At 39.6% G+C, this 11,889-nt stretch overlaps 1 protein-coding gene across 1 annotated transcript in view; it reads left to right on the top strand.

Annotated features, from left to right (window-relative positions):
* Window positions 1-2,376: 2,376 nt before the first annotated feature.
* The window catches only part of ASPM (assembly factor for spindle microtubules), a 39,241-nt gene continuing 29,728 nt past the window's right edge, over window positions 2,377-11,889 (top strand). The window contains exons 1-5 of the mRNA XM_068952094.1: window positions 2,377-2,813; window positions 4,933-5,076; window positions 5,951-7,313; window positions 10,318-10,419; window positions 11,186-11,332. Of these exons, the coding sequence (XP_068808195.1) occupies window positions 2,502-2,813; window positions 4,933-5,076; window positions 5,951-7,313; window positions 10,318-10,419; window positions 11,186-11,332 (2,068 nt within the window). The 5' untranslated portion in view covers window positions 2,377-2,501. The remainder of the gene's footprint in view (window positions 2,814-4,932; window positions 5,077-5,950; window positions 7,314-10,317; window positions 10,420-11,185; window positions 11,333-11,889) is intronic.

Below are 11,889 nucleotides of genomic sequence, written 5' to 3'. Positions count from 1 at the left end.
GTTTTTATTTTTTTAATATCATGAGCTATAAATCTTAATGGCTTTATGTCTGTTTGAATTCATATATGAGCAAAGTAAATATTCATGGGCTGGTACTTCATTTGGTATGTGCGAGCAGCTGATCTCTGCTTGATGGAGGACAGTTCCTCTTAGGAGGGCAGGAATTGAAGGACAGAGATCTGACTGAACCTCACAGCTGCGTAGGTCAAAACTCCTTAGGTGTCTGGTACCTCCATTTTAATACGTATATGTACTCATACAATAGTGCATGTCCTATTAACCTGGAGGAAACTCTTAAAATAAAGGCTATGTTTTTATCTGACAGCAGTTGACTCGGTTGACTGTTTATTGCCAAAGAAGGAAGAAGCAGGTCTGTCTTTAAACTTCTTTAAGAGTGATCAGTGGCACATTGCAAAAACCTAATCTTTTCCACATGCTGACCTTTGGGGAGAAGAGAGGAGTCTGTGTTGGTACTCTGAACTCCTATATGGTTCTGAGAACATACTGCATTCATTTGGCTTGAACATTTGAATTCTGTCTCTTGTTTTTTTACTTTAGTAATTTCTAGTTGTTGACTGGGTCACTGCCCTTATTTCTTTAAGTGGATTTTATATTCAGTTTTATTTATTTATATTGGAATTTCCTCCTTGAGCACTGACACTTTTCCTGCAGAGAGGTATGGCTTTCATGGGGTTTTTTTTTAATGCTGAACAGCATCAGTAATTGTAGTGGTGATGATATATATTCCATTGGATTGTGGTTTCCTTAAAAATGTAATGCTACTCCAGTCTGGATTATAATTTGGGAAGTTATTTTTAAAAATGGATCATGCCAAAACACAATGTGATGACAGAAGATTTGTTTGCTCTTGTCAAAGAGCTAACCTTATTTGCCTATTAACAAATGTGAAATAGTGTCCAAAAGTGTGAAGAATGCTTCAAAATAATCACCTCATAATATACCTGATCAAGCGATAAGCGCATTACTAAGTGCAAAGGAATAAATGATTCTTAAGGTGTTAAAATGCAGAGAACTTCTGTCTAGAAATTCACGCAAAGGAATATGAATGAATTCTGAGAAGGCTGTGGCAGATCAGTGGGGTTTTATTTTCCTTGAAAACAATAAAAAGATCGGAAATTTCTCTATATTGAGTGTACATGCATAATACGTGCAGGGCTACATGTTCTTAATAGGAACTAAAGTTTAAGGGGGATGGGGTCCATGTATCTGTAGGTCCTTGTGACTTTTTAAATGATACCTTACAGTAATTTGGTTGTTTCCTCATATGTATTGAAGAATAATACTGGCAGAATATAATGCAGGGCAGACATTTTGTTTCAGCCCATAAGGATCCTTTTCTTGTTCATGATAAATGTTTTGGTATAAAAGGATTTGATGTATTAAAGGTAACAATGGCAAATCATTTGAAATCCCCCATAACCATGTTGTTCACGTTTAAATGTTGATCCTTTTATATGGAAGAATAAGTGAAAATAAACTCAATATTTTGTCACTGGTATATGAAATACTGTGTTTTAAATGTGGTCTGTATAGGTTGATATTTTAGATGGAAGTCTTTAAAGTTGTCTTTTTAGGGGAAATCTCCTTGCTGTAAGGAAAAGATAGGAAGTGTACTGTAAACGTGGAAGTACTCAGTCCTATATGTAATTTTGTTTGTTATGAAAAAGTAATGTAAAGTTCTTTTGTCCTAACGTTGCTTGCTTCACGAGATTTCTTGCGGGGGGTGCTTGTTCTAGATTTTGGGTCCTCCCTCGCCCCCCCCCTTTTTTTTTTTAAATAGCATGGGCTATTCTGTATGTCTTTCAGTTTTAAAGTTCATGAAAGATAAAACAGCTGAGGCAGATTTTTTTTGTCCAATTTGCGCGTGTCTCATTTTACTTTTTATTTTAAAATATTTTGTAAATTAAATTTATTTAGAAAAATACTTGGCTGCACCTCATTTTTTGCATATGGGTAGAGTTTTTATTTTTTTTTAATGCAAGAGGTTTACTAACTTTTAGAATTTTTTTTTGTTTTGTGTGTGTGTGTGTGTGTGTGTGTGTGTGTTTGTTTGTTTGTTTGTTTTTTGGAAGTGTAACAACCTCCCATGCTAAAGCTGGCGTTTCGCTTCAGCGTTCACCGCTCGCGCTCCCGCCGGGGGCCGAGCCCCGCCCACGCGGCCGAGCCCCGCCCAGGGCGGTGCGGGGGGCTGGTGCCGGCGACCCCGGCGGCGGCGCGAGGCCCCTCACGGCGGGGGTGCGGTCGGACGGTTTAAATAAAACGCCCGGCCCTAATTGGCGGAGCAGCGCGAGGGGCGGGCGCTGCCCGCTGACGGACGGGTGGCGTAGGGGCGGGCCCGCGCGGCGATTGGCGGCGGTGCAGGATTTGAACGGGCGGGCGGAGGCACTGCCGCAACCGTTGGTGCGGCGTTGGGTCGGTGGTGCTCTCGCTGTGTGGGGGAGCGGGAGCCGGAGCCGGGCCCCGCTGCGCGCTCCTGCGCCATGGCGGCGGGGCTGTTCCACGGGGTGGCGGCGGCGGCGGCGTGGGAGCTGAGCCCCGCCGCGAGCCCCCGGCGGCGGCGGCGGCGCTGGGCCGTGCGCGAGGCCGAGGAGGCCGAGGACGATGCTGTGCTGGTGCTCAGCCACTTCTCCCGGCCGCCGTTCCTCAGCTTCGGCAGCCTGCGCGTCGGCGCCTCCCGCACTCGGCTGCTGGGCATCGACAACCCCAACGCGGAGGACGCTGAGGTGGCCGTCGATCGCTTCCCGGCTGCCGCCAGGGGCTTCAGCCTCGAGCGTCGCCGCTTTTCCGTGCAGGTACGGGGGAGGGGGCTCGCGGGGCGGCTCCCTCCCCTCCCCCCCGAGCCACGCGCTCTTGTCGGCGGGGGGAGCCACTGCGCGGGTTTAACGCGGGCTGAAGGGCTTGCAGCGAAATCCTGCCCCTGGGAAAGCCACGGCTTCACCTCGAAATGAAGTACTAAGTCTGCAGGAAGCCGGGACCTGGGAAAACAGCACCGTGGCTGAGGCTCTTTAGGCTTGTAGCTGGAATGACTTTAAGACTGTCAGGGAAAAAAATGACGGCAAACGCTGCCGGTTTCCTTTCGCTGACAGGCTGAGCTTTGCGGCAAACCTGCTGCGGGGCTGGCGATGTGTCCTCGCCTGCCAGCCCTGACGTGCCAGCCTGGAGACTGGGCTAGGTGGAATTAACGTAGGGTGGGGGCAAGTTAAAAAGGAAAAGACTCTACGCCCCGTGCTGGAAGTAACGTACCAACAGCGTAGTGGGACTATATTCAGTTTCAGTCAGTATTTCCAGTCTGTACTGAAGCATAATTTCTACTTTATTGCTTTCAGGTCTTTCAGATTACATTAAAAGGGAGGAGATCGTGTTTTAAATGACAGAATTAGAATTCTAGATGATCTTGAGAAAGTGGGGACGTTCTGAAATTAGTAAGCTGCAATTTGATGAGAAATGCAGGTGTTGCACTTAGTGCCACCGACTGGGCAGCAGGACCCCAGGGGAAGGTTTGGGGCTATCTCAGGATATGAAGGCAGTCATTCTGAATCAAAAGCCCCACTGTGGTGGGGGAGAGGTGGGGGCAGATGTTTTCCTGGTCTCTGTAAGATACAAGAAAATATTAATTATTCTCTGTGCTTAGTACTGAAGAGGTTTAACGGGTAACATGGGCTTCAGTTCAATTGTATAGACAGATTAAAGAAAGACAGACAGAAGAATCAGGGTTTTTTTTTTGTTTATTGTTAATAACCTCTTTAAAAGGTGGATGTTTGTTTAGAAAAAAGACTGAGAGAGTTGTTGTGAACAGAATGCTAATTCCTTGCTCTTCATGTTGATTAATAGTAAAGCAGGCTGATTTTTGGAATAAGTCTTGACTACAATTCCCAAGGAAATAAAATCAGCAAATAGGTAATCAAATCAACTACAATTTTTTTTTAAGAACCGTTTTAAGAACCATTTAGACAAATATGTATCTGTGGTCCTCTAGAGCCTCTCTGTAAGGAAGAGGAGAAAACACTCTGGAGAGCTCTTGGAACAAGGTGTTTATAAGCAACCTGGGCTCTCTCACTGTGTAATTAAGTTCCTGTAATAATTAATAAATACTGATTATTTTTGACAGGTTTGCTGAATAGTCACATATTGAATTAACTAATTAGCATATTTTCATTTAATGTATCTGACCAAAGAGATGGAACTCTCTTAATTCAAATGCTCAAAAGATTGGTCTTTTTCATAGTCTCTTATTGATCTAGTTTGAGGTATAAGCATTGTTTGGTCTGTTAGTATTGATATCAGGAGATCATTGAAGTAGGTCCTTGAGCATGAAAAATCTTAGATCATAGTTAGCTCCGTGATATCCCTGTTTGTTTGCAGATCAGACACATAATGTCTTCATTTTTATTCACTGAACTTGTATGTCTAATCTCATCTTTGCAGAATAACTGACTTTGTAAGTCAATTTAAAAAAAAACAACTAAAAAGTTTGACTCTTTTATTTAGATTCAGTTAGGGTCCTGAAAATTAACCCATAATTATTAGTCCAAATACCATTTTCTGAAAATGACTATAGAGGATTTTATTGGTTATTATGTGCAAAAATAATGTCCTTTCTTCTTCTCGCCTACACTCTATAACTTGTTCTTTCTATTACATGTTGTTCCTATGTGCTGTTGCTTGTTTTCCGTTATAATTACACCAAGAATTATACGCCCTTTTATTAAGACAACATTGTTGATTGAGGTTGCTTGAATTTAGATGTCAAAGAAGGGAAAAATTGTCTTTCAACAATTATGTATTCTGACTATATGAAATACTAAACACAACTTTTGTGTACTGCTTTTCATTTCATTTGATTATTGAGTATTTGATCTTGCATCAGTGTACCTTAGTGCTATATATTAAACCTTTCTTTCTTTCCATTAGTCAGGAAAAAGAATCTTTGTTTCTGTAACATGGACACCATCAGAAGAAGGAAAAGTTAGAGAACTGGTAACTTTTGTTATTAATGGCATTGTAAAACATCAAGCTGTGCTCCTGGGTGTTGCTGAGCAGCCTGTGAAGAAAAAGGTGAGTGTGTTTAACTTTGCTACTTTGACCCAGTTGAAACAGATACCGTTTCTATTAGTAGAAAATTAAATGACAGTGAATTAATAATTGATAAATGTCTCTGGTAGTGTCTGTGGCCTGAAACTTGTTTATTTGGGTTAGAAAATATTTGCTTGTGTATTAGAGCTTAGAGAATAAAACCAAAATGGGACTGGAAAACCTGTTTTCAAGCCTGGAAATAAATTATGGTGATTTTTGGACTAGGAACATTGACTTTAGTTTTTCTTCATTTATTATTATCAACTGTATTGTTTGTGCTGTTTACTGTAGTTCTGTTGACGTGTTTTGATGCGTGTTCCAATTCATTGCAATCACAGAGAAGTCTAAATTGGAAGGGATCTCTGGAGACTGTCAGGTTCAACCTTCTATTGACAGCAAGGCCTTAGATTAGGTTATCCAGCACCCTGTCATCCTGGATCTTGAGTATTTCCAGTGAGGGAGGTTCCACCTCTTCTCTGCGCAACCTATTCCTATGTTTTGCTCTCCTGATGGTGAAGAACTTATTTTTCTTTGTATCCAGATGGAATTTCCCCAGAAGCAGCTTGTGCGCTTTGCCTTTTGTCATATCACTGTGCATTCCTATCGCATCTATAATTACTTTTGGAAGACTGTGATTAGACGACACCCCCCCCCCCCCCAAAATCTTCCTCTTCTCTAGGCTGAACGAACCCACTTCCTTCAACCTGTCTTTGTTATCTGTGCTATGTAGCCAGGTGCTCTTTTTGAAGTATTTTTAGATTTTTGAATACTAAAATGTGTACTAATAATACTCATTTTGCACATAAAACTATGTCAAAATTCAGCATGCTAAGTTTTTTTCATTTTTCTTTTTCAGAAGAGCCTTTGGGATAATATAAAAAAGAAAAACACTTCAGAAACAGCTGTTTCAACAAGAGTTAAAAGAAATTCAAAAGTTAAAAATGTTAATAAAACCTTTCAAGTTTCACAGAGAGTAGATAGACTTAGAAGCCCACTTCAGTCATGTGAAAATCAGAATACAAGGCAAAGTAGCGTATCCCCAAGAAATGACTCCCTTGTTGGCCTAGAAAATAAGCTGCCTATATCTCCTATTGCACCTGTGCTAGAGGAACATCATGATGCTGTTTGTACACTAGTTTCAATGAGAAGATCTACTACGTTCTCGGATATTGCTGCAGCTGTAAATGAGGAGCTATTACCTGAAATAGACAACTGTTACATCAAGAAATTTGTTGATCACCATAATGAATTAAAATCTGAAAGCGCATGCAGTTCTTCCACTGGATTAGTACAACTGCCAACTTCAAATAATGAAGTAATTCGTAATTGTACGCTTTCACCCGTTCACACTCCTGAACGTTCAGCAACTGCGCACATTTTAAGCGTGAGGAGAATTTTAAGTCCAGATTCTTTTATAAATGACAGTTATCAAGTTGATGTAGATATTGCAATGGAGCAGCCTGCTCCAATTCTGTCACCTGATCAGTTTGTGAAAGATACCTTGTCAGATGTGCAGTCACAGATTCCCAAACTTGAGGCAATTTCAGTATCTTCTACTACAGAGACTTGTGTCACAAAGAAATATCTGCCTTCATCGTGGGAAAAAAAAGGAGACATACGGGCAGAAGTACATGCTTGTACAGGACACAAGTTAAATGACGTTTTTGAGACACGTAACATAGAATCGCAGGTACTTCATTATGACAAACTCAAACAAAATCACTTCAGTTTTCCTTCTACAGAAGAACTTCAAACCTGCAATTGTTCTCAGAGAGAGCAACCAAAAAAACGTCCAATCCTTTCTGCTACTGTCATTAAAAATAAGCCTAATGCTGTTGAAAGAAAAGGAACAGAAGTGTCCCAGCCAAAATCTAGAAAATGCCTCAACAGTGCAGTAATGGAATGTGCTAACATGGTTCCTGTACATACAAAGGCAGAAATATCGAAACACCTTCCAGTTATAGGTCCCATTTCAGTTGAAAATAAATGTCACAATGATAAAGTAAATTCATCTCCTACTGGACCAACTTCATTGTGCCGTAAGAGGAAGAGTGAAGCATATCTAGAAAATACTAGGGTTACAGTTTCAGCATATGTGGAAGAAGTTGAAACAAAAAGAACTCTTATGTCTAGCGTGAACAGTAAAACACATACTGCTATTAGACCAGCAGCCCTGAAACATACAAGCCGAGAGAAAATACCGCAGCGAAAGAAAGCTGGTGAGCAAAATTTCCTTTATGTACTGCTTTATGAAAGATGCCTTCAATTACGAGACAGTTCAGTTTGCTACGCAATTTTTGTGTATTTCTTATCTCTGAAATGTTAGTCCTTGCAATTTGTTAGATATTATCTGCATCTTACAAATTTGAGAATCAGGTCAAAATTTTGTTTGCGATTGGCTTCAAGTTTTCTTTATTCTTTTGGAAACCTTCTTAATGACAGTAAGAGGGAGTTTTGTCTGGTGATTCCTGAGCAGAGTCTTTGTTATGAAATTCAGATTTACCAGGGGTTGTACTCACTCCACAAAATTTGTCAAAGTCCCATTTCTGTCATATATACACTAACCATTGCAAATATTTGAATGTATTACTGTTGTATTTTCAAAAAAAGTAGCTCCTAAGTCTGTGTTTCATGCTGCCTCCTTTTTACTCTCTGTAATCAGCTTGTTCGTAGTCTTGTGTAGGTGTGTCTTGTATGTAGATGCTTGGTTGCCTGAAGATCAGGACAACTAATTTCTTGTATTTAAAGGTATTTGGGGTTTCAAAATGTTCCATTCCTAAATGTGGTCTGGAACACAAGAAATACTTCTTTCTGTTACAGAACCCCATTCTTCATTTCCAGTATATTCATGCAGTCCCTGCAGTATAGCTACCAGGAAAATTTCATCATGGCTTTCAGCTCAAAATAGCATATGTTGCTTTCTTTGGTTTAGCTACCCAGAAGCTTAGGTTTGAAACCACTGGGATTTCCACTGGAGACCCTGTAAAAGAACATATGCTATCCTAGTAGGAGTCAGAGTTAAACAGCCTCTGACAGAATTCAATTAATGACTATATAAACTTCCCTTTGACTGAAACACAGGCATCCTTTTGTGTGATGGGGCATATTTGTCCAGCACCGTAACATGAATGTATGCTTAAGTTTGGGCTTGCAAGATTTGCAGGGGCTTTTTACCCTTCTTATTACCTTTATAACTTCAGTGACTGCTATCAGATGTGTTATCATTGATGTGTTAATTGGTATCATGCATACATGGTAGTTTAAACAAGTTGTGTGTAAGGTAAGCCCAACTGCAGGGAGGAAGGGAACTGATCACTGCCAGCTGCCTTAAACTTTTTTTTTATCTGATGACGTTATTGTGGAGCTCAGAAAGTACTTAAAGTTGAATTTTCTTGCGTTTCTTATGTTCTAATCTGTTCTGTGGTCTATTTTTGATCTGGGCCTTTCAATAATATGCTCAGAGTTGAAGCTTTTGAGGAAAGCTTGCATAAAAATTCACTCTGCCAATATCCAACAGGAAAAAGTGTTATCTCTAAGTTTATCCCTGTTCATCTATTGGTGTAAGGATGGATTGGACAAGGAAGTGTTCTGTGAGCCCAAGATGACCTAGGGGTATTTTAATACTCTTTCAATCCTGTTCATAAAATGCAAAGATAACAGCTTTGAATTATGTTCTTTATTGTCTGTTTTTCTTGTGAAATATAACCTGGCATTCTTTTAATTGCATATGGAGACAACAGGAGGTGTTTTTAAGGCTGGGCAAAAAAGAAAAATCATACTCTATTACCAAGAAATAACTTGGAAATGCCCGTCCTTAGTTTGATCGTTTAAGGTCCAGCTTTGTTACATTTTGATCAAAATGTATCTAAAACTTATTAGAACTCAATACAGAAGATTGGAATGAACTCTTTCTTCTGTAGCATTGAATGTTTTATGGAAAACTAATTCAGCTGAACAGGAGAGTGCAACCTCTAATTTATGATCTCTCTATCTATCTTGCTTCTGAAGTAACATCTTATTAGGGGGTTGTCAGGCAACAAATACAGTCCATCTGTAATGGCATGCTTTTTTAATCGTTTGTTCGCTGTCAGCATGACAAAATGGTTGCACTGAAAACATGTATTTTTACACCTTGACAGGAGAATTCAGAAAGCCTAGAGCTATTTTTTTCCCCTGTGATTTATATAAGCACTTCTACCACTAGGTGGTGGGTGGTACTAGCTAACACTTTGCCTGACTCCAACACGGATCAGGCTGCTCTGCGATGAGTTTCAATGCAGCATGCAATCTAACTGTGGGAAGAGGTGAGCCATGCCATATGCCTCTTTTCCCCTAGACGTTTATGGAATACACAGTTTCACATATTCTAATATATTTTCTTGCCAATTAGCTTTGTGTTTTCAGCCAAGCAATGCTGAGTCTGAAATTCTTAGAATGAATGAGAATGAAAGGGGAAAACGCTTGTCAAAAAGCTCTTCTCCAAGACATGTGTATCTCTTGCCTGTCCTTTTTTCCAATCAGACTACAGAGGATTTTCTGAATGTTGTATGTTAACTTGCTTCATGCTGGTTAGCTCTTTGAATTAGCTTAGATCAAGGTGAAGCTTCACAGTGATTGCGGTATATTATGATGAGATTACATTGCCACTGTGTACCATTTTGGGTTTCAGCAACATTCAAGCTTTGATCTATAACTTCTGATAACCAGTCTGCTATTATCTTGAATGAGGATTTGAGATTCGGTATGACTCATCTCAGAGTTGTAAACATGTGCAGAGCAGTGAATTGAATCTGTGTGAGTGCAAGCTTGCCACCTTAATGCTGGGTTGTTTTTCCTAGCTAACGACTCAGAAATTCCATAATGTCTCCCCCCTCCCTGAGGCAGTACTGAATCTGTTCCCAGTCAAAGCGAGTAATACATAAGGATGAAAAGGGGAAAAACGGAAAAAGTGTGAAGAGTAAATTTCCTTATTGCAAGGAAGAACAGGGAGATACAATAGCTCTTATTCACTCTTAACTATTTTTTTGCCTTTTGATTGCAGTCAAGCTGCTTTGCTGGACTTTCGTCATCACTCGCAAATAAGAAATTACTGGCATCTTAGATGGATTCATAGGGAATTACTCCAGTTCTATGTTTATCAGTGTTATGAACATTAATATTTCACTGTTTGATGACACATTCACTGACAGATATTTGTTGATATTTGTATGTCAATGCTCACAGGTTCTTCACTTCTGAAATCATCTAAAACTATCAACAGAATTAGTAAACCTGTTGCTGGATTGGCTCAGTCTCACCTGATGTTTGTGAAACCATTGAAAACAGGTAGGCAGACTTTTGGTATTTTGTGGCAAAACAATATTCACTAAACTGAATGTCATAATTACTGTACTAATATTGCTTGTGATTGGTAAGACCCAGCTGGGTAGAGTTGGGGTGGAATAGGAGACAATAAAATGAAATAATATCTAGTAGAAAAAAAATATATCTTTCATGCTGACTCTGACCACTCTAAGGAAAATTGGTTGCATTGCATGGTCAGCTGAAAGTAAATGTTTCTTCCCTCCAGTGTAAGCAGAAATTGGGAAAAGCTACATCACAGATGCATTCCCAGCTGACTGATGGTGATTAGTGAAATACTTCTTCTGCCCTGATAACAGTTCAATACAACAGAGTAGCTCAGAAGAGAGAACTTGCTACCAAAAAGATACTGCTTTCACACAGCTGATAATATTAAGTCCGTTCTGGTCAGAAAAATGCGTCCATAAAATGGCTATTCCTGGATGTAATCCAACTGAACTTGAATTTGCCCTAAGATGCATGGCAAATGGCTTGAGTTCTAGAAATTTGTTTTTATTCTAAGTGCTTTGATAATCTAATTCATGATTTGTGACGGAAATTGATTTAACAGCAGTTGATCTGCAAGTCACTGAAGATTCTAACCTGCTATTTTTCTGTTATAGTGCTAAATGGAGTGTCAAACATAATATATTGGATAGTGAGCTGTATGTTGCTTATCAAACATTTGAATAAATCTCTTTTTTTTTTTTTTACATAGTAAGTCTCCCCTTCATAGACTTGTTTGTTTAAGTTATTCCTAGACATCCGATGCCTTTTGCTGCTAAAAACATGTTTTATGATGAACGCTGGAAAGAGAAACAAGAACGAGGTTTCACCTGGTGGTTAAATTTTATACTTACCCCTGATGACTTCACTGTGAAAACGAATACTTCACAAGGTAAAGTATGAGGATTTAATTTTCCCAAATGTATAATTTGTATTAATAATATTAATGAATATAACTAGAAGTACTAGCTTAATGCTAGTCTCAATTTGTTGTTTTACTGTATGTAACACTAAACTTTTACATAAGAGTAGATCTTTTGTTTCTTTTTTAGTTTATTCATGTATGACGTCTTTCACTGTTCAGCGTTTTAGTTTAGACTGCAATAATTATAAAGCAAATATTTGTTAATATGTTTCTATGATAGAAAACATGAAACATGCTAAACCTCTTACTGGAGACGATGCAGTCCATTCCAGCAGAACTTTATAACTGTCTGACTCTTTCCGAGTCTTATTTCCCCTGTTGTGATAAGTATGGATAGCATGCTTGCTTGCGCCAAGCCTAGCATACAGCACACCTGAATGGGAAGTATGCACTGGAACAAGAAATACACCCTGGAACATGCAGCTGCAGCAGCCCTCAGTGGGTCTGTAGGGGAAATCCGCACCTGCTAAAAATCATTGTAGCTGCCACCATAGTAAATTGATAGTATAGTTGTATTCCAGATA

This window comes from Struthio camelus, chromosome 8 (assembly GCF_040807025.1).
Source record: "Struthio camelus isolate bStrCam1 chromosome 8, bStrCam1.hap1, whole genome shotgun sequence".
Classification (NCBI taxonomy): Eukaryota; Metazoa; Chordata; class Aves; order Struthioniformes; family Struthionidae; genus Struthio; species Struthio camelus.
Note: the sequence above shows the minus strand (reverse complement) of the source record. Positions and strands in the feature narration are given on the sequence as shown.